Source organism: Triturus cristatus, chromosome 5_2 (genome assembly GCF_964204655.1).
Source record: "Triturus cristatus chromosome 5_2, aTriCri1.1, whole genome shotgun sequence".
NCBI lineage: Eukaryota > Metazoa > Chordata > Amphibia > Caudata > Salamandridae > Triturus > Triturus cristatus.
The window spans coordinates 448,911,307-448,935,044 of NC_140588.1; the positions used below are offsets into that span (position 1 = coordinate 448,911,307).

Genomic DNA, 23,738 nt, shown 5'->3' on the forward strand with positions numbered 1-23,738 from the left:
CACTTCTCATACACTTATAAAATCAAATTTTCACCACCTTTGCAGTCCTCTAATATATTAGATCCCTATCATTAATTCATACAAATATAAATATAATGTAAACAAAAACTTGACTCATGACATACTACTACATACCAGGAAGAATAAAATGTACTGACTTTCTTTGCAGCTACATATTGTATACATATGCAACTTCATCAAACTATACCTCTCAACAGACTTAATGAAGAACAGTAATAAAGAACTCTTTTTTTTTATAAGGATTTTTAAAACTGCAGAAACTGTACCAACTAACAGATTCATAATTATTAACACCTTATATGATCATCTTGCAAACAGCACAATTGTACCTCATTTTACCACACTATCTAAAATAATGCAATATTTTTAAACTATACCTTTTTACACAGAAGAAATAATCATGCCTAATAAACTACACCTTTTATGAATTTTTTAGAAAATACACCCTCTTAGTACATATTTAACCAATTAATAGTAAATAAAAGCCTTCATTCAACTATATCTTCTAACACACTTAAATATATTACTGTACATACTGCTTTTTAAGCAAACTTCAAATACAATAAAAATAATCCCAATATACATCTGTGCATTTTATAATATATTTCAAACAACACAGTTTCATAAAAATGTCAAATCTTTTTTAAATTAACCTCAAAAATATGTAACTCACCTTTAAATAAATCTGTTGAATGATAAATCTCACACTCACTCAGGATTTTCTTTTTCACACAGAGAATGTAGATCAACACACTCCGCAAGGGTGAACCAGTATTGGCAAATTTTCCCTCTATTTTTCCATACATATAGACAAACAGCAAATGGCATTGCTTCCCAGTGTTTTTCAAATTGAAAAACAATTTTCCATTGGTCACAGAGAATAATACTTTTCAACTGACATCTTCACCCCTTGTCCTTAAGGTCAGTTTCCATAGCAACAGGTCATGCGACATTCAACTTAGCTGCCAGGTCACAAGTTCACCACACAGCAGGTGTGGTTGGCTTTGCAATGCTTGCCCTTATCCTCTCTGCTGTACTTTTCCAACATTTGTTAATAACCAATAAGAAACATGCTTTCTAAACCAAGTGAAATGTACCCTATTTTTGAATGTAGAGTGTTGTTAAACAGCCAATCAAATCTCTACTTTCTTAAAAACAGCATCTGGTCCACCATTTTATTCTTTCACCTGCCTACCTCATCTGCAGACATTTTCTGATTACCTACAGAAATCCCTTCAAGATGCTTTCTGTGTGGATTATTGGACACAGCTATATTTTCTGGTGCAAAAGGTATGCTAAAAGCAGAGGTATTGACAAAGACCTAGGTTTGCAAAATGTAGACATTAAATGGATTGGACAGAGAGGGTTAAAGTGGCACCAATTGATGCCATTGGTTAAATCCTTTTTGCATCTCCAACCACCTGACCTCATGATTGTGCACTGTGGTGGCAATGACCTAGGCACATTGACTGGGTTAGCTCTGGAAATGCTAATGAAGGACACCTTTGCAGAATTGATGTTGCATTTTCCCCAAACTGCCTTTGTGTAACATCTGCCAAAAACAGAAATGGAAGAGGTCCAATCAATTTTGTCCACAGATTGAGAAAGCTAGAAAAAATGTCAATAAAGCGGTTTCTGCTCATCTCAGACACCATAGTATGGGGTCCATATACAACTACAATCTACGTTTTACAGGACTGATGGTGTACATTTCACAGATATTGGAAACCGAGTCCTTCTCAACAACTTAAGACTCTGCATTGGCACTTATATAATGCTACAAAAATCTCCCAACAAACACAAGGCTTGGAGTCGTGCGCCCAGCACGAATTGGAGTCGCGTACCCCTCGCATGCACACTAGGGGGCCAAGCTGAGCACCGGGCTAGTTACGTGACTCCTCATTTTTCTGTTAAAAAAAACGTTTCCTACCATTAATTACTGTTTGTCCCAGGGACCCCATCCCCCGGGGCCTATCTCATATGTTGGGGACCATGGGGGGAGCCCCAATGCCCCCACGGTCCCGCCAGCTCCCCGAATCCTTCGGGAGCCGGCATAGCTTTTCCCGCTTGGAGTCGCATACCCCTCGCGTGCACACTAGGGGCCGCGCTGAGCACCGCGCTAGGTACGCAACTCATTTTCACATTAAAAAAACCCGGCTCCTACCATTAACTACTATTTGCCCCGGGGACCCCATCCCCCGGGGCCCATCTCATACGTTGGGGACCGTTGGGGGAGCCCCAATGCCCCCACGGTCCCGCCAGCTCCCCGCGTCCTACGGGAGACGGCATTGCTTTTCCACATGGGAAGCTGCTAACATGCAGCTCCCCATTAGGAAAAGCAATCTGCTTTGCTTCATTGAAGTGAGAGCATGATTTCCCTGCTCTCGCTTCAATGAAGCAAAGCAGTTTGCAATGACAAGGGGGGAGCCGCGAGGTTCCCGTCCTATCATTGCTAACAGCAGTGTCCCCGGTGTGGCCACCCCGGAGCACTGCAGGAGCCGGCCCAGGGGGGTGGCGGTCCCCAGGGCCATGAAAGGATCCAGGAGGGGGGTCCCCCTCCGAACAATTGCACTGCCCGGGGAGGTGGTGGTCCCCGGGGTAGGGGGTCCATTACGGACCCCCGCATTTAAATCTTAGTGCCCCGGGGAGGTGGCGGTCCCTAGCATGTGGGAGGGGCTCGACCCCCCCCCCCCACATACACACACAGGTCTTTTTTTTTTTTTTTTAAAAAAGCCCGGGGGAAGGTGGTCCCCGGGGCTGCGGGGGTCCCCCTGGGCCCCTGCATTTTTTTTTGCAGTGCCCCCGGGACTTATCCCACCCGGGGGTCCACCCGGGGACTAATTTATAACAAAGCACGGGTGCCCGCGCTTTGTTTTATTAAATATTTTCAGCGGGATCCGCGAATCCCGCGATTTGATTAAAAAAACATTTTTGGGGGGCCCTGGGAGTCCTTGTGGGACCCCCTGAGCAGGCCTAGGTGTTTCTACCCTGCCCCCTTTTCCTGTTTTGCACATTTGTTTGTCTGTTTTCTTGTGCCTCGGTTCTACCCAGGCACAAGATGGCTGCCAACACTTCCTGGTTTGGAGCTTTAACAGCCAATTAGCATGAAGCTCGTTATCAGGAGGGTGCGCGGATCCTCCGCGGCCATAGATATCACTATTGTTATTTCTTAATTTCTCAAAAACTACTGAACGGATTTACACCATATTTTAAAAGGTCGCTTTCTGAGCCAAGCAGTACCTTTTTGCCAAATTTGGGGCAATTCTGTTCAGCAGTTTTTGCTATAACTATGTCTAAAGTTTCCTGAGGGAAATTGATTTTTTTACCTCAATTTTTAAATTTCGCAGGAACTACTGAACGGATGTACACCATTTAAAAAAAAAGGTCTCTTTCTGAACCAAGGGCTACCTTTTTGCCAAATTTGGTGTAATTCCGTTCAGCAGTTCGGGCTGTGTCTAATGTTTCCTATGGAAAATACATGGGGAACATTTTTTTTAGGACCCCCCTTTTTTCTCAGCCCCCGCTTGTTGAATGACCCCAAAACTTTCAAGACAGGAGCTGACCGGAGCAGGCCACTAGTTTTGGAAATTTCGCGAAGATTCGTCAACCGGCGCCAAAGATATTGCGAAAACAATTGCTTTTCCTATGTTATTGGGAAAAGAATGTTACGATTTTCCTATGGTAACGAGGTCCTAAGTATAACTACCTACTGTACTGGCGACCGCCAGTAGGTAATGTGTGTGTATATATATATATATATATATATATATATATATATATATATATATATACACACACACACACACACACACACAGACATTTTTATACAACTGCTAAGGTACAGCTTGGGGAGGAGGGGGTGAGAAAGATTTCACATCATGCTGTCCAAGTCTCCTCAATGACGCCTCTGCCGAGCTAGATCCAGGAACTCTGCTGAGCAGTGGTACAGAATATGAGATTTCTATACACAACATACCATTTTAGATGGGTGGCAGTGAACAAGGAGTTCATAGAGTTTTCCATCTCAGAGTGTAAGTGACATCTTAGGCATCACAACCTTAACTCTCCTTGTCTATGTCGTCACTTGTAAACCCATAGTGCAAAACGTCACAATATTGCCAACTATGTTGTTCCTTACCTCCCAAAATCCTCTTTCACCTGCACCCATCAGTAGCACAGTGGTAGAGAAGTCTTGGAGTGGGCGTCCATAGCGGACTATTTAGAACTGGGAAAACAGGTTTGAGTTTCGATCTAGGCTCAAAATTCGGTGGTTCTGGGCAAATCACTTAATCTCCCAATGCCAAAAAAGTAAAGTGGTACTGTATAATGTAACTGCTGTTCATATAAAGCGCTCCAATAACTTTGTGTCAGGTTTGCGCTATATAAAGATTGCCAAAATAAAGTATGCAGGTGATACTATGATCTGATTGAGAGGTGGGAGGGACCTTTACATCAAAATGGGAGGATTAAACATCCCTCATCAACTAATTATTCTTGAAAACGTGGGTCGCCAACCTGAAATATCCAGTTTGCCGTGGTTTCTGTAAAAAATAATTGTTGAGGGATCTGCTTCACCAACAGTATTTAAAAAACAAAAAAACACTGAAAAAAGCACACATTGCTATAGTAGTCCTTGGTACTGATGGAACTACATTGTCTGTTGGTGTGCACTTGTGATTGGGACCAAGGCTTGGCTGTTCCTGCAGCCTAGTTCTCATGTGATTGTGATTCCCACTGGGAAGAATAGAGCCGGGTTTTCCTGCACTTGGAAAATACAGGTGTGGATCCATCAGGTGAGTTGCATTCAAGTAGAGTGGTATCCCACCCAAGGATACAGCTCTGCTTGACTCAAAGACCCAGCATGCTTTTTTCCCCCGTAGGAGTACTCATGTTTCTTGATAACTTATCACCATCTCTTTCACTATGATGGGGAACTGGCATTTCCTAAATATCATTAGGAATACGCCAGTTGGTCCAAAACACTAGACTGCCTGTTACAATGGATTTGTATCATCTGTTGCAGGCCTACCTATATGAATAGTTCTTAAACAGTCCTCTCCGTGCAAACCATATAAAAGAGCAAGCCACCTAATGTGGGCGAGGGTCTGTTGAATTTTAACTCAAAGATTTGAGTTACCTCATATAGGTAGTTAATCAATAGAATGCATGTACATCTATTGTGACAGGGACTTCCATTATCCTCCAACAAGCCCAGCATCGTTCTGTTTAGCAAATAACATAGAAAGAGTTTTGTATAATCCTCATTTTCCATTTCCTTTTGCTCTTAAGTGTTTGAACACTCTAGAGGAAAGTGACCACACATCATAAATCACATACACTTGCTTTAAGCAGGGGCCAACAAATGTTTAAACTATTACTTATCAATTTTTGCTTAACAGGAAGTTAGCACTCTTGTGATAATTGTTAGATCCATGATTTCTTTGGTTTGGTATTATCGTGTCCTTGTAAAGTGTGTATTTCAATTAGCTATATTAGGAAGCCACAGAAGGAGAATGAAGGGGTCCGAATGTGGAATATACTCTCTGAAATTCTCTGAAAAGAGGAAGGATAAGTGAAACTTGTCATCTCCTCAAAACGTTTCTCCTTTCAGGCCACTATATGTAGACCCCAAGCCTTCTGGACCTTCTGAGCCCATACTTCTCTAGTGTAGATGGTTAGCTTTCTATAGATCACTCATAATGTGCATGTGGATAAAGCAAAGATCAACATTTATGAATGATAAATATGCTCTTAAAATTATCTGAAAAAAAGTGTTCCATGTGGAACTAAAAAGGTGAACCATCAAATGGAATGTATAGAGGCATATTTCTAAATATACTGCTTCACCTCAAAACAAAATTACTGCTATATCATTTGCACTCTCCAAGGGAAAACAATCATTTATTGATTGTAAAATTAAAATAGGCTATTCACAAAGTCAACTTTGCAGTTTACAGTTAATCCCACTATCAATTTGTGTTTTGGGTTTTAATCAATTGGAGATTCTTTTGATTGTGTGTATTTGGAGTCTCGTTTGTGATGTATCCATGAAATTAAGTACAAGCAATATTTCTTCACCCATAATGATACCCATTTTAACATGGTGAATAGAGGCTATCTGAGGACTAATAAATGAATACAAAAGGAAGATAATTAGGAAGGCTACATTCATAAATTTAGGAAATCAAAGAATAATTGCCTCCCACTGGGATATTAAATGTGAGACAGCCCTTAGCTCTACAGTTCTGTACTTCAATTCTACACTGTTGAAAGTGAGCATATCGGTGGCGTTATCATTCTAACTAAAGTTATAATAGGATGTGTTAAAAGCAGCACTGGTAACATGAAATTGGTTCTGAACCTTAGTATTAAGTATTCTGCTTAACAATCTAATCTAATCTGGACACCCCCGCGCCGCACGGCCACCAGCTGCTGCGTGTGCCTCCTCGCTGCCCCTGCTACCGCCATGTGACCACGCCCCCTGCCACCGAGCGGCGTGGTCTCCTATGCGATAGCGCTGTGCTCCTGCACCTTGGTCTCCTGTTGTGTGCCCCCTGACTGCTGAGTTTCTCTGTGTGCAATTGTGGTATTTACTTTGTTAATTTGTTCTGTATTCGTTGTTCGCCGGTCCCCCTGTCTCTCGTTGTCCTCCCTGCCCGCTTCCCGCCACCGCCGCTAACCACGCCCCTTTTTCTTCTGTAACCTCCCCGCTCCCGCCTCCCAGCTGCTCCGCCCTCCCTCGCACTTGGCCATATATGGCGACCGTGCGACGCAGGTGAGTGTGACCTAATCTAGGACACCCCCGCGCCGCACGGCCACCAGCTGCTGCGTGTGCCTCCTCGCTGCCCCTGCTACCGCCGTGTGACCACGCCCCCTGCCACCGAGCGGCGTGGTCTCCTACGCGATAGCGCTGTGCTCCTGCACCTTGGTCTCCTGTTGTGTGCCCCCTGACTGCTGAGTTTCTCTGTGTGCAATTGTGGTATTTACTTTGTTAATTTGTTCTGTATTCGTTGTTCGCCGGTCCCCCTGTCTCTCGTTGTCCTCCCTGCCCGCTTCCCGCCACCGCCGCTAACCACGCCCCTTTTTCTTCTGTAACCTCCCCGCTCCCGCCTCCCAGCTGCTCCGCCCTCCCTCGCACTTCGCCATATATGGCGACCGTGCGAACGCGCAGCGGTCACGCGCAGCGGGCGCGCCAATTGTGCGCCGAAGGCGCGCCAAAGGTAAGCCCGTCTGCGTCCGTCCGCGCCTGGACCGCGCCCAGTGCCAGGACCCCTGGCCCCCACAGACGGAAGACGACCCGATTGTCCTACAACGCCACCGAACTCCGCGCACTCAACACCGGCGGCATCCCTGGATGTTACCGAGCCACCCCGAAGCACACCCGCGGACCCTTCAGCTGCCACGCCTGCAAGTTCACCTGCATCCGAACCTGCCCCACACCTGCAACCACCAAGCCGAACACCAGCAGCAACCACCTCAAGTGCATCCTGCTCAACACCCGCTTCGTCCACAGGCACGCCGTCGAACTTTGGAACCTCCTCGACACCACATCTCCTGACGTCGCCTTCCTCACGGAAACCTGGATGAACGCCTCTTCAGCGCCCGACATCGCCATCGCCATCCCAGAGGGCTACAAGATCACCCGGAGGGACCGCTCCGCCAACCAGTTGGGAGGAGGCATCGCCATCATCCACAGGGACACCATCCACATCACGACCAACATCGACGACACCCTGACCACCGCCAAACACCTACACTTCCAGATCCGTACCGACCCGAAGTCCAACCTCAGAGGCACCCTGATCTATCGACCCCCGGGACCACGCACACAATTCAGCGAGGACATCGCCGACTTCGTCAGCCCGCATGCCCTCCCCTCCGCTGACTACATCCTCCTGGGGGACATCAACTTCCACCTGGAGAACAACAACGACCGCAACACCATCACCCTGCTCGACAACCTCGCCAACCTCGGACTCAAGCAGCTGGTGTCCACCCCCACCCACCTCGCTGGACACACACTCGACGCCGTCTTCTCGTGCAGCAAAGACATCGCCTTCAGCCACGCCATTAGACTCCACTGGACGGACCACAGCTGCATCCACTTCAACTTCAGAAGAACGACGATCCACCACCACCAGCAACCGGTTGCCCGAAGAAGCTGGAACAAGATCACAGCTGACCAACTCGCCGCTTCCCTGAGCCAGCACCCTCCCGCCAGCTCAGCAAACCCCAGCAAGGCCGCCGACAACCTCACGAAGTGGATCAGCAACTGCGCGGATGAACTCGCCCCTCTGAGGACACCGCCTAGCAGACCCGGCAGCAAGAAGGCCCCTTGGTTCACCGACGAACTCAAGAGCTCCAAGAAGAACTGCCGAGCCCTCGAGAAAGCCTGGAGAGGGGAACCAACACCAGACAACATTACCGCCCTCAAGCTTGCCACCCGGAAGCACCACCAACTGATCCGCGCCACTAAGAAAACTGCATTCAAGGACCGGCTGGACAACAACGCACACAACTGCAAGGAACTCTTCAACATCGTCAAAGAGCTCTCCAACCCCAACGCCGGAAACAACGACATTACCCCATCGCAAGACCTCTGCAACTCCCTCGCCTCCTACTTCCACAACAAGATCGCGGACATACACAACAGCTTCAGCACACAACCGACGCCCGCCACGACCGAACCACCACCCCCCACCACCACCCTCCGCGCCTGGACTCCGATCAGCACGGAAGACACCGTCCGCATGATGAACTCCATCCACTCCGGATCTCCAACCGACCCCTGCCCTCACCACGTCTTCAACAAGGCCGACGCTGTCATCGCTCCCCACCTGCGGAACATCATCAACACCTCCTTCGACACCGCCACCTTCCCGGAGAGCTGGAAGCACGCCGAACTCAGCGCTCTACTCAAGAAACCTACAGCGGACCCCACCGAACTCAAGAATTACCGCCCCATCTCGCTCCTCCCGTTCCCAGCCAAAGTCATCGAGAAGACCGTCAACAAGCAGCTGGCCGCCTTCCTCGAGACGAATGGATCCCTCCACCCCTCACAGTCGGGCTTCCGAGCCAACCACAGCACCGAGACCGCACTCATCGCTGCTACCGATGACATCCGAGCCCTGATGGACAACGGAGAAACAGCGGCCCTCATCCTCCTAGACCTCTCCGCGGCATTCGACACTGTCTGCCACCGCACCCTTGTGCAACGCCTCAACAACGTCGGAATCCAGGAGAAGGCACTGGATTGGATCAGCTCCTTCCTCAACGGAAGAACACAGAGAGTCCGCCTACCACCGTACAAGTCAGAGGCCACCGAAGTCATCTGCGGCGTCCCTCAAGGATCCTCGCTGAGCCCCACCCTCTTCAACGTCTACATGAGCCCCCTTGCGGCCATCGCACGCCAACACAACCTGAACATCATCTCCTACGCTGACGACACCCAGCTGATCCTCTCCCTGACCAACGACCCCGCCGCAGCCAGAGCCAACCTTCACGAAGGAATGAAAGACGTAGCCGAGTGGATGACGACCAGCCGCCTGAAACTGAACTCAGACAAGACGGAGGTCCTCATCCTGGGCTTCTCACCCTCCGCCTGGGACGACTCCTGGTGGCCCCCTGCCCTGGGCTGCGCACCCAAACCGACAGACCACGCACGCAACCTGGGCTTCATCTTGGACTCCTCCCTCACCATGACCAGACAAGTCAACGCCGTCTCCTCGTCATGCTTCAACATCCTGCGCATGCTACGGAAGATCTTCCGGTAGATCCCCACCGAGACCAGGAAGACGGTCAACCAGGCCCTCGTCACCAGCCGACTGGACTACGGCAACGCCCTCTACGCCGGAACCACCGCCAAGCTCCAGAAGAGACTCCAGCAGATCCAGAACGCCTCAGCCAGACTCATCCTCGACATCCCACGACATAGCCACATCTCCGGACATCTGAGAGACCTACATTGGCTTCCCGTCAACAAAAGAATCACCTTCCGCCTCCCACGCACACAAAGCCCAACACGATCAAGGCCCCAGCTACCTCAACAACCGCATCAACTTCTACGCTCCCAAACGACATCTCCGATCAGCCAGCCACGCCCTCGCCGCCGTCCCCCGCATCCGAAGAACGACAACGGGAGGAAGATCCTTCTCCTACCTGGCCGCCAAGACCTGGAACTCCCTACCGACCGACTTGCGCCTGACCCAAGACCACCTCTCCTTCAGGAAGAAGCTCAAGACCTGGCTATTCGAGCAGTAGCAGCACTCCCCCCCCCCCCCGAGCGCCTTGAGACCCTCCGGGTAAGTAGTGCGCTATATAAATGCCTATGATTGATTGATTGATCATGAACAATTAACACCTGCAATTGAAAAAGGAAAAGGTGGTAGTAAAGAGCAACATGTAATGTTGGTAATTCTAGTAATGAAATGGTTAGAACGGACAGGGCTACTTCTTGAACTAGGGGAGAGAGTAAGTGAGAGTAAGCAGTTTGGAAGATTCCAGAAGTTGGCTGACTGATTTAAATACTATTTGGCAAGAATGAGTAGCGATTAATTTATTGAGGAGTTTGTTGCATCATTGTAGGTTCCAATTTTTCACAAACAACTTAGGTCTGTCTGTGCCTAATCACGAACTATTTAGCTACATTTTGGTGTGTGGTTATGTTCCTTCTTCATCTCTTTTACTTAATAAGTAATTTTATTAAATTGTTACCAACATCCAATTAAGTGTTATCCCATAGAATGTCATTCTTGGTTTCTTCCTGCTAACTACTGGTCCTTTTTTCAGTTGGGAATCTGGTTTCTCATTTACTGCCATCAGTCTGAAGAATCTATTACCTCTGTCAGAACCTGCAATGCTACTACAACAAACTCCATTGTTAGTTCACACGATGACTGTCAGCTCTAAAATCAATGGCAAATATCTGGTTGCAAAAGGAGATTGGATTATCATATATTAAATGTATGCAACAATGTGTTGTGACATTTAAAAAGCTTCCATGGAGGAGGTGGCTGTTAAAGTTACACTCCTTCATCTGCTATATTCTTCCAGAGTCATGCAGCTTGAGTTTTGTTTATGAAAATGAAACTACTGCACCTGTTAGGAGTCACAATATTCCCATCATGTTCCAACTTCTGTCACCTATTGATGGAGAAATATATACTTCTTTTCTAAGGACTGGATATCAAATATTTACACACAACATTTTTGGATATGTTCAAATAGATGGCTTGTAAACCGGGTGGTCCTGCAACTCTTTACTACAAGATTGGCTCCTGGTGGAGCAAAATCAAGTACCAACACGTGACTGATCTAGAAGCACTAGAAACCTCACCATGAATTTCTACTCCGCAGACATCAATGAATGTGGATGTTTGAAGAAACCTGGACAAATGTTACATGTGTACTTTTTTTTACCTATGAGGTGAGTCACAGCCTGAAAGGAGACTATGTAGTCCAGCCCTGGTTCAGTAAAACTAAATACATGCTGAACTCAAGCTGCTCAGGTAGAATTAGTGAAGCACACAAATGCATTTTTAAACAGAAATCAACATACGTTGTCAAATGTCATTTGAACGGCATCAATAATCAGATATTTGAAACACAGCTTACCTAGTGGAGAGTCCAACTGCAGCTGGCCCATCAAGGTGCAAGTCTTTAAGTAGTTCTTGAATCACCACAATTGAAGAGATCGTGTTCCCATTTAAAGTCACACTGACATTGTAAACACCAGAGGTTATGTAGCTGTGGTTTACACTGAAACTAAATTACAAAATAGTAAAGAAGTTGAATTACTTGTAAAACATGGAAAGAAATTACATTGCAATAGTTTTGTGACCAACTCAAATAGCTTCAGAAAGGAATGTAATAGATATGAGTGCAGGACAAAAGAAATTTGCAGAAAAGGGAAAGTGAAAGGACAAATACCTGTGAAAGAACAACAGTAGAAAGTCGTCAATGACTTGCTTATAAAGCATCCTACCACATACTGTGATCCACTTTCTACACACCAATATATTCTCTTCCCACCTTCTCTACTCTTTTGGGCTGCTTTTAATCACTTCCCAGTCATATACTTTACATTGGGCACTCTACATACACTCTCCTTGCTTAAATTAATATTGACAATATCACAAAGACCTGTATATAATTATCATTTCTTTCTGTGCTAGTCTTAATCTTATTTCAACTCCACCTCCTCCTTGACGTTGCCTACCTCCATTCAGTAAGGTGTCTTAGGAATTTTTAATGATTTGCAAAATTATAGTGGTACCTCTTATTTCACATGTTACTTGAGCCATAGCTGCTTTGCTTCACTAATCCTTACCCCCAATTCTAGTTTGCCCTCAGTCCTATTTCACATATCCCAGAGTAACTCTAAAGCGGACAAGACCAGAAGGTCAGAAGCATGGAATCATGCAAGTAAAATGGGGAATAAAACATGCTTATCCCTCTAAACATCATACATTGTAGTACACCTTATCTAGGTCATTCTAAAAGAGGCTAAAAAAACACAATTATGATGAAAAAATTCATTAATAATTAGGTCACTATATGTTTTCTACCATCCGCTTTGAGAAAGGAACTCCTGTTGTCCATCGCCAAAACTTATTATTACATCAGTAGCTGAACATGAAGTTTTCTGCAAAGGAAAAACAAAAATGAAATAGAGCTCAGTTATTTTGTGCATCAGATGAGAAGACCAAACAAGTAGTTTTAAGAAAACGGACAATACATGAGATTTTGAATGTTCTTTCTTTGGAAGTAAGAAAAATCCCTGTTTTTAGGATGATTAAATTGTATGTGGTTGGTAGAATAACTTGATAGAACACCTTTTTTTATATTGTTACACCGCATAACTCTCAAGAACAACTTTACATAGGGTCAGGGCTTGTGGGCAATTCGAACCGTCATTGTGGTTGAAAACAAACGCTAAAGAATGTAGGACTGATGCCATAGCTACAGTTGAAAATTAGATTTTCCAGATGTCCTCTCTCTCAAATAGAGAAGAGATGACATTTTAAAAAATTTGACATTTTGGAGTAGTATGAATATCATTTTATTCAGTTTTACGAGGAAAATCTGTGGATTGGCTTTTTTTTTCTCAGTGTTGTCTTTTGTTGTGATGTTTCTTGTATGTATATTTTTAAACAAATTTCAATATAAAGATGTTAATTCTGTGATTAATGTGGGTTATATTTTTACTGTTACACAGCACTGTAGTTAAATTGGTTTATTTAGCATGAAAGGATGTTTTAATAAAAGTTGCAATTACATTGAACGTATCCTCAAAAGGATAAAATGTTACTAGAAAGTATCATCAATGACCAACATCAACTTATAGCAGAGCAGTTATGGCAAGGACGTATGCATCACAAAATTGTGGTTATTTTTAAACAATTGTGAAATATACTTGTTCTCAGGCTAGCATTTACTCTTATAGTATAATGTTATAGCAATTAAGGAAATCACATGGTGTCAAGATAGCGGTTTTATATTGCAAATGTATTCCCTTTATATTTTAGAGTGTGCCCAGAACAAACAGAGTGAAGAATATCGTGCATCAATGTTTGTACCTTGAGCGTAAAAGGCACAGGCTCCCCGGTGGCAGCATTTAAGGAATGAAAAAGGCGAGGGCCCACTTCTGCTTGTTTAATTAGTATATTCTTTTGAGTGAATGCTGTTGATGCCACACTGGTGACCATGAGCCCCACCACATCCATTCCCAGCTCTCTGCACCTGTATGAAAACAAAGGGCTTCCAGAGGCATATGTCGAGTTGTAAACAGTCCAGTGGTAAATGAAATTTGTGCTTTGCCACAAATGACCTGCAAACAGAAACACTCGTCAAAAATGTAAGCATTGTATAAATATTCAACAACGCTCACTAGTTTCATACGCATCATACTCTGTAATCGTTTTACAACTCCGCAGCCCACCCATTTCTGACCGCAGTGCAACCGTCATTTTCCTCTCATGCGCAGTCTGACAGACTTAAGTTAAAGAGAACATTAACATAAGTCTAAAAATGCATATTTGATATATAATAAAATGACTAATAATTCTATTCTTAATTTTGGATTTCCTTAAAAAAGAAGTTCCAGAACAAAACCTCTTTACTTTCAGATAGCAAGTATGATGCTGACAAGAGCAAGGCCATTGTTAAAACAGATTGTCCACTAGCATTCCTGTGTAAAGTAAGCCTCGGGCAGATGGGGACACTTTAGTGTATACATGTTTTTATTAATTAATGAGAATGTTCATAACCAGTAGGTGCAGTCATCGCTGACAAAAATCTTTCTAAATGTGAAATGATGAATTATGATGAACATCACTAACATTACTAGTTTTAGGATTATCTGTAACTGTTTACGTTTACCTGCAACTTTAAGTGACATCTACATAAATACATTTTGTTGGGTGGAGATGGGGCATGTCCACTGAAACTTCTGGGGCCATTTGTAACACCAAATCATTAAGAGTGTGCACAGATGCTCATTTATACACATCCAATTCATACATATATACATATAATCCTGCCAAAGGTTACAGGGACGTTCTAGCTGGGAAACAACATGAAAAAACCTTAGAAATTCACTAAATAAACCAAAGGTTACAGGAACGTAATAGTTGGGCTCAGATTGCACTTGTACAAAACCAGTGAAATTCCGCAGTTATAGTTACCCGAGCCAACTATAAATGACTCCCCGCAATGTACTGCTTATGACCTCACATATTACATCACTCATGACATGGTCATTGGCATTACTCATAACATCACTGATGACATCTCAAATGATATTTCTGATTACATTGTCCAGTGATTGAGAGATTTTGTTTAAGTTTATGAGTGTTAAAATATATATACCAAGGTCCCACAAAAGTTAAATGAGTGTAGTTTGTGTTCTACTAATAAGTGATACTATTTCTAACATATACTTTGTGAGCGGCTGTGTGACTGTATCTGTGTGTGAGTGGTTGTATGAGTCTGCAAGTGGTTGTATGGATCTGTGAGTGGATGCGTAAGTGGCTGTATCAATGACTTGGTGGCTTTGTGAGTGGCTCTAAGGGTAAGTGACTGGGTATGTAAGTTGGTGTATGGGTGAAAGAGTGGCTGTATTAGTAGCTGTATAGGTGGGTGAGTACGCATGTCAGTATCTGTATGGATGGGTGAGCGGGTATGTAAGTGACTGTATGGGTGTTTGAATGGCTCTGTTGAGAGGCTGTATGGGCGAGTTAGTGGTTGTGTAAGTGGGTGCAAGGGTGAGTGAGTGCATACGAGTGGTTGCATCAATGGCTGATTGGCTGTGAGAGTGGCTCTATGGATGGGTGAGTAGATGTGTAAGTGACTGCATGGGTGAGTCAGTGACATGTTGAGTGGTTGTTTGATTAAGTGAATTGGTGTGTGAGTGGCTGTTTTGGAGAGTGATTGGCTGTATGAGTGAGTGAGCAAGAGTGTAAGTGGTTATATGGATGTGTGAATAGCTAGATAAGTGGATGTGTGAGTAGTTGTATGGGTGAGTGAATGGCTGTGTTGAGAAGCTGTATGAGTGAGTGACTGGTTGTACGAGTGGCTGAATGGGTCTGTGAATGGGCGAGTTGTGCAGGTGGATATATGAGAGGTTGTATAGGGGTGTGAGTGGCTATGTGAGTGGTTTTGTGGATGATGCCATCAGTGATATCATTTGAAATGTAATTTGAGATGTCATCAGTGAGTCACTGACCATGTCATGGGTGATGAAATATGTGAGGTCATAAGCAGCGCATAGCTCAGGTAACTAGAACTACTGAATTTGACTGGTTTTGTATGAGGGAAATCTGAGCCTAACTAGAACGTCCCTGTAACCTTTGATTTTTTAAATTAATTTCTAAGGTTTTTAACATATTTCCTACCTGTAACCTTTGAGAGTAAGTGTTTAAGTGATTGCATGAGTGTCTCAATGTGTGTGTGTGTGTGTCTGTATGGATCTGGGAGTGGCTGCATAAGTGTCTCACTGGGTCTGTGAGCAGGTGCGTGTATGTCTGAGTGGGTCTGTGAGTAGGTGTGAGAATGTCTGAGTGGGTTTGAAAGTGCCTCCATGAGTGTGCGTCGGTCTGTGAGTGATTGAGTGGGTCTGTGAGTGGGTGAGTGAGTCTCTGAGATTCTCAGCAGGCCTGTGAGTGGGTGTATGTGTCAAGTGGGGGTTCATGAGGGGGTGCATAAGAGTCTGAGTGGGTCTGTGAGTGGGTGCATAAGTGTCTGAGTAGGTCTGTGAGCAGCCGTGTGAGTGGCGGTATGAGTTTTATGAATGGGCTCATAAGTGTCTGAGTGAGCATCTGTCTGTGTGGGTATGTCACTAGCTGTGTGAGTCACTGAGCCACAAAGGAACTACACCTGTCCTTTTATCCAACAAGAGTCCACAGTTTTGCACAACATATCTACTCACATGGAATTCTTTCAACTGTTTAATTACTAAGTGCTACCTCCTTGGGTATATATCCAGTACGTATTCTACACTACAGCTGCATACGTTTTGGCAATGTGATTGATCCTGGTGTGCCTCTATCCAGAAATATGTGCCAACACAAATCCTCCTATAGAGAAAACAACGCAACCTGAAAGAGGTAAATCTCCACCAAACAAGGATCCTTCCTATTAACTATATGAAGTAAATGCTTCTTTTCTTGGTGGAGATTTTCTCATTCCCCAGCATCAAGAACTCCTCACCAAAATAGGTGGGAAACACGCTGGGGGGGCCGCTTGTTAAGCTGACCATCATCTTGGCAAAAGGCAGGAAGACCTTTGGCTACTAAGGTGGGCAGAGCCAAACAGGGAAGCATTAAAATGATTTCCACATTTGCATTCTCTTAGCAATTTAAAAGTGGAACCATGGGCTCTGCTCTCACCAGAAGAGGACAAGTAAGAACCCATTAGTCACAGTCACATACAGATTGCGCTCCAATATATCAATGCACTTACATCCACAAAGGATTTCAGATACTTTTCAATATGGATTTGCCTCTAAAAAACACTTGTTTTGCCTTCGCCAAGCCCAGGAGTTAGGATAATATGTCATTTACAGAAGTGGAGCTTCAACAGGGGAACCTGCCATGTTTATATGTGTAGGTGCTTTCTGTTGAGGTTTAATTTTTGTGAAATGAGCATCAGGGCCAGAATGGCCTGGGAGACCCCACTCCCTGGGGCCCAGCTAGGACTTAATGGGGGAGGGGAGGCACATGGATCCCTCCCCGGCCTTGATTTGAGCCCCCCCTCCCTGGGCTGATTTTGGCCCCACGACCCCATTCCCTGGGGCTCAGCCATGTCTCTATGGGTGCCGTGGTTCCACCCAGGGCACCCAGTGTGCTACGGGTCCGCGGGGGAGCCTCAAGGCCCCAGCAGTCCCAGCCAGCTACCCGCTTCCTGTGGGAGTGACCATTGCTCTTGCATGTAGAGAGCTGCTGGAAATGCAGTTCATCTATGCAAGAGCAATAGTTTCATCTCTTTCCCTGCTCGCATATCTGTGGGCAGGGAAAGAGATGAACCCCCCCCCTGCTTTCAGCAAGTGGGAGCAGTTTGACAGCTCCCACTTGCTGGTAGCAGAGTGTTTGCTTCTGATCGACGGAAGCAGTCACAGCTCCCGCCAAGCAAAAGCAAACAGTTATGTCCCAGGGTGGGTACCCAAGGACATAGCAGGAGCCAGCCCTGGTGGGGGGAGGTCCCCGGGTCCTTAATTGGCTCCAGTAGGGGGGGGGTCATGTGACTCCCCTCCTTTGTTGTAAATGAGCCCACCCCGGGGAGGTGGGGGGTCCGTGGGGCCATATATGGCCTGGAAGGGGGCTGCGCTTCCCCACTCCTTAAAAAGTAATTGGCCCTGGGGAGGTGGAGATCCCCGGGGCAATATTTAGCCCTTGAAGGATGGCCCCATGTGCCTCCTCCAGACCAGGCCCACCCGGGGGCTCAATTACAAACACTTGTTTTCCAATTCACAATGATATTCGTGAATATTCACAAATTTCACAGTGAATTTAACACAATCTCTTTTTTTGCACTGCTGGTATCCTTCTGGGACCCCAAGCCCAAAGCTACAGGGTTAGGATATTCGTACCCTGAACCTTTTTCCAATTTTTGGGGGGAAGATACTGAAAGAGTCCCAAGGTGGCTGCCAACACTTCCTGGTTGAAGTGTTGGCAGCCAATCAGAACTCCATATTAGCTCATTATTATTAGTGAAGGCTTCACGATCGTAGATACACACATTTGGATATCTTTTAATTTCTCACAAAATAATGAAAGGATTTACATAAGATACCCTAAAGTGTGATTTGTGAACCAAACGCTGCCTTTTTAAAAACATTCAGTGTAATTCCGTCCAGTGTTTCGGGCTGTAGTCATGATATATATATATATCTATATCAAGATATACAGATATATATAGATATAGCTATATAGATGTAGATATAGATATGTATATCCTACTGATGGTCGCCAGTAGGTAGTTATAGTTAGGATCTAGTTTCCATAGGAAAAGCATTGTTTTCTCAATATCTTTGGCACCGGTTGACAAATCTTCGCGAAATTTCCAAAACTAGTGGCCCGCTCCGGTCAGCTCCTGTCTTGAAAGTTTTGGGGTGATTCGACAAGCGGGGGCTGAGAAAAAAGGGAGGTCCCAAAATGTTTTTTCCCCCATGTATTTTCCATAGGAAACTTTAGACACAGCCCGAACTGCTGAATGGAATTACACCAAATTTGGCAAAAAGGTAGCCCTTGGTTCAGAAAGAGACCCTTTTTTTTTTTAAATGGTGTAAATCCGTTCAGTAGTTTCTGAGAAATTTCAAAAAAGTTTTGATATCTAGGGACGCGGTGGAGACGCAACCCCTCCCAAGCACGAGCTTCACTCGGATTGGCTGCCAACACTCCAAACCAGAAAGTGTTGGCAGCCATCTTGCGACTTGGTAGAACTGAGTCACAAGAAAAAAGTAAAACAAAGAAGAAAAAAAAGGAAAAGGGGGCAGGGTAAAAACACCTCGACCCCTTAGGCCTGCTCAGGGGGTCCCACAAGGACCCCCAGGGCCAAAAAAAGCATTTTTTAAATTTTGGTGAAATTCGCACTGTTTTAAAAAAAAATGTTTCAAATTATCGGAAACTTTCCGACAGCTGAGCCCCCTGACAGCCACCACATGAAGGCATAGGGTTTCAGCAGGCAGCCCCTCTCGGCGTGCCCTCACTGGTGGCATGGAGGCACCCCCGAGGTAGAGAGCTACACAAGACAGAGCATTAAACAAAGCAAGTCAGGTAAGAATCGCCTTGAAAATATGCGTGCTTCTTGTGCACAGTTGTGGAAATGTCAAATGTGGCCTTTAAAATTAGTGCTTGGCGCTACGTTTATTTCTGCTTGAATTTCTGTGGTGCTACATTTCAATTTTATTACTCAAGAGCAGCGACAGAATTTAAAAGGTCAAAATAGAACCGGTGTATTATGTTTTAATAACGTTGTAATAAAAAAATACAAAATGGAGAACCACGTTTATAACGAAGCGGCACTTCAATCGCGTCATGGAGCTTAGGGTCTTGCAGGGCAATAAACGTGCTGAGCAAACACGGGAGTGCAGATCCTTAGGTCGCAGAAGTGCAGATCCTCAGGTCGCAGAAGTGCAGATCCTTAAGATGAAGAAGTGCAGAACCTTAGGGTGCAGAAGTTCAGATCCTTAGGGCGCAGAAGTGCAGACCCGTAGGGTGAAGAAGTGCAGATCCGAGGCTACGGAAGTGCAGAACATAGGGTACAGTAGTTCAGAACCTTGCCATAATATCCTTGTTAGATTTAGGAGACAAGCTGTGTGCGCATGTGCATGCGTTTGCGTCACTTGTTCAAGTGTGTTTGTGTGCACGCGTGAGTACTTACATGTGTCAATGTACACGTGGGTGTTGTGTTGTTGACAATTGGCGCTTGTGTCGCGCACAATCTCATAGACGAGCAGTGTTCTGCCCCTCCTGATACCTTGCATTAAGAGCCGTTCTGTCGATGCTCTGGGTTTGTAATTGGCTTTAGTCTTCCTTACCTCTGTGGCTGGGTGGGTGGGTGGTGGTGGAGCTTATAGTGATGTGCAATATTTTAGGAGCTACTTTAAGTTATGTTTCAGGGCTCTTAAGGACAGAGCTTGTGTTCTGCGCTAAAGGGGGGCTTTGGATGCACGTAGGTGGGGCTGGTAGAGGGGTGCCGGACTTGTGGGAGACAAGAGAAAGTTAAACACTTGTGTTTGCACATGCCAACAAGAGCACGCCTTAGGTCCATACACTGCATTCATCAGTAATGCCTTAAGTGCCTGGTCCGGGGTGCAGCCGACCAGGCGGGCAAGGAGGCTCGGGTTGCCGTGTTCAAGTGGTTTGTCCAACCATTAGCCGGTTCTTTGATTGCACTCGATGGTTTAATGAGGAAGGGACACGAGGCAGAGAATGTGCCACTGTTTGAAGTGCCGAACACACTTAGCACAAGATCTCACAGTGCCTGCTCTCAGCGCCTCCCAGTCCCACGTGCACTAATGAGGCGTCGCCGGAGCAACGAGTCAACTTAAAATGCACCACGGGGCGCGTTTGCACACTTGTCACATCAGGCCCCAGCCCCTCCCTTCACCACTGTGCAAATGGGCCCTCTGGTGCACTGTAAGTTGGGGGATTAAGTCCCCTTGAATCCTGAGGGTCCCTTGGGTCCAACTAGTCCACCAGGTACCTCCAGTAAGCTCCACAGAGCTGCATTGCAGAGAGGTGTCAAAAGGGGTGTGTTCTTGGACCACCTCTCTCCAACGCAGATCTGTGGAGCTTACTGGAGGTACCTAGTGGGCTAGTTGGCCCCCAGGGACACTCAGCTGTTTTTCCTCTGTAATTCATTTTTGTACCGTTGTACCGTGCCATGCAATGTCCGTCCGTTTTCCGCTCTCCCTTTCCCGCCGCTGCGACCCCTGCGGCCCGCCCCACCGCTCGCCCATTCGTCCGACCTCCCAGCTGCTCCTCCCTCCCACCTCCCCTTCTTATGGCAGCAACTGCGTGGCCGCGACGCTGGCACGCCTAAGGCAAGCCCGTCTGCGCCCGTCCGCACCTGGACCGCGCCCAGCGCCAGACCCCCTGGCCCTCACGAACGCCACGACGACTGCCACCACTACGACGCAAGCACCCTCCACGCACTCAACGCCGGACGATCACACACCTGCTTTCGGGCCACCCCGAAACGCACCCAAGGATCATTTTCCTGCCGGAGCTGCAGCTTCACCAGCCTCAGAGCCACCAACTCACCCACCGAGACAGAACGCAACCTCCTCAGATGCATACTACTCAACACCCGCTCCGCTCGCAAACACGCCTTCGAACTCTAGGACCTGATCGACACATCCTCCCCGGACATCGCCTTCTTGACGGAGACCTGGATTAACGCCTCCTCGGCACCCGACATCGCCATAGCCATGCCGGACGGCTACAAGATCACCCGCAGGGACTGCACCAACAGAGTAGGAATCGCCATCATCCACAGTAACACCCTCAGGATCTCGACTAGCACCTACGACACCCTCAGCACCGCCGAACACCTGCACTTCCAGATCCAAATCGACCCCAACACCACCCTCAGAGGAACTCTCATCTACAGACCTCCCAGTCCCCAGCCACAGTTCAGCGACTCCATCGGCAACTTTGTCAGCACACATGCCCTAGCCTCCATAGACTACGTCCTCCTCGGAGACCTGAACTTCCACCTTGAGAAAAACGACGACAGCAACTCCACCACCCTGATCGACAACCTTGGACTCAGACAGCTCGTCACAATGCCCACCCACTGTGCCCGTCACACGCTTGACCCCATCTTCTCCGCAAGCACCCACGTCACCTTCAGCCACACCACCCTACTCCACTGGACCAACCATCGCTGCATCCACTCCATCTATCAGAAACCCACCACGCACTCAGCGGACCCCCCGCCGCAGCTGGAGCAAAGTCACCGAACACCAGCTAAACACCACCCTCGACCGAAGCCCACCTACCGACCCCACCAACACTGACACTGCCGCCCGCAACCTCAGACAATGGATCGACGACTGCACCAACACTTGTGGCCCGATCAAAAAACCCTCCAACAGACACACTGACAGAAAAGCCAGCTGGTTCACCGCCGACCGACAGGCCTCCAAGCAGGCCTGCCGAAAGCTTGAGAAGAGATGGCACCATGAACAGACACCGGACAGCCATGCAGCACACAAGAGCGCCATCCGCAGACACCATCACCTCATCCAAACCGCCAAAAGGGCATCCTTCAAGGGCAGCCTCGACAACAACGCACACAACAGCAAAGAGCTCTTCAACATCGTGAAGGAACTCTCCAACCCCAGCTCCAACACCAACGACATCCCAAGTTCTGTGCAACTCCTTAGCCACCTACTTCCATCGCAAGATCGCAGACACCTCCCCCCCCCCCCGACAGCCACCGACACCTCAGACTCACCACACACCTTCCGCACCAACCCACTGATCACCTGGACCCACATTAACTATGACGACACCAAAATCATGAACACCATCCACTCCGGCTCTCCGTCAGACCCATGCCCACACCACATCTTCAACAAAGCTAGCTCCACCATCGCACCCCATCTTTGCAAGATCTTCAACATCTCCTTTGAGACCGCGACCTTCCCGGAGAGCTGGAAGCATGCCGAGATCAACGCCTTACTCAAGAAACCCAAGGCGGACCCGAGAGACCTCAAGAACTTCCAGCCCATCTCCCTATTCCCGTTCCCAGCGAAGGTAATCGAGAAGATTATCAACGGACATCTAACCCACCACCTCAAGAAGAACAACATCCTGGACCCGTCCCAGTCCGGGTTCCGCAGCAACCACAGTACCAAAACTGTGCTCATCGCCGCCACCGGCATCAGGGCCCTGCTGGACAACGGAGAAACCGCAGCACTCATCCTCCTGGACCTCTCAGCCGCCTTCGATACCATCTGCCACGACACTCTACGCATACGCCTCCACAACGCAGGGATCCGAGACAAGGCCCTGGAATGGACCACCTCCTTACTCTCCGGCAGAAACCAGAGTGTCCGCCTCCTGCCATTCTGATCCAAAGCCCCCGAGATCATCTTCAGCATACCCCAAGAACCTTCCCTCAGCCCAACACTGTTCAACGTTTACATGGCACCGCTTGCCCACATAGCCCAATCACATGACCTCAACATCTTCTCCTACGCCAACGACACCCAGTTGATCCTCTCCCTCACCAAGGACCCCTCCACCGCCAAAACCAACCACCACGAAGGAATGTAGCCCGTTGCCGAATGGATGAAGAACAGCCGACTGAAACTGAACTCGGACAAGACAGATGTCCTTATCCTCGGCTCCACCCACTCCGCCTGGGACAACACCTGGTGGCCAACCACACTGGGAGCGGCACAGATGCCCAACGACCACGCACGCAACCTGGGGTTCATCCTTGACTCATCACTCTCCATGACCAAGCAAGTCAACGCCGTCTCATCCTTCTGCTTCAACACTCTCCGCATGCTCCGCAAAGTCTACAGATGGATCCACACCAAAACCAGGACAGTCACCCAGCCCCTCGTCAGCAGCTGGCTGGATTACGGCAACACCCTCTATGCAGGAGCATCAACCAAAACTCCTGAAATGACTACAACAAATACCGAACGCCTCTGCATGCCTCATCCTCAACATCCCCCGCCACAGCCACATCACACCCCA

At 47.0% G+C, this 23,738-nt stretch overlaps 1 protein-coding gene across 1 annotated transcript in view; it reads right to left on the minus strand.

The window, feature by feature from the left end:
- PKD1L1 (polycystin 1 like 1, transient receptor potential channel interacting) overlaps nucleotides 1-23,738 on the minus strand; it is a 1,386,277-nt gene that overhangs the window by 1,006,970 nt on the left and 355,569 nt on the right. Inside the window, exons 9-11 of the mRNA XM_085607392.1 lie at nucleotides 13,599-13,849; nucleotides 12,588-12,664; nucleotides 11,635-11,784 (exon numbers count right to left, since the gene is read on the minus strand). Coding sequence (XP_085463518.1) covers nucleotides 11,635-11,784; nucleotides 12,588-12,664; nucleotides 13,599-13,849 — 478 coding nt within the window. The remainder of the gene's footprint in view (nucleotides 1-11,634; nucleotides 11,785-12,587; nucleotides 12,665-13,598; nucleotides 13,850-23,738) is intronic.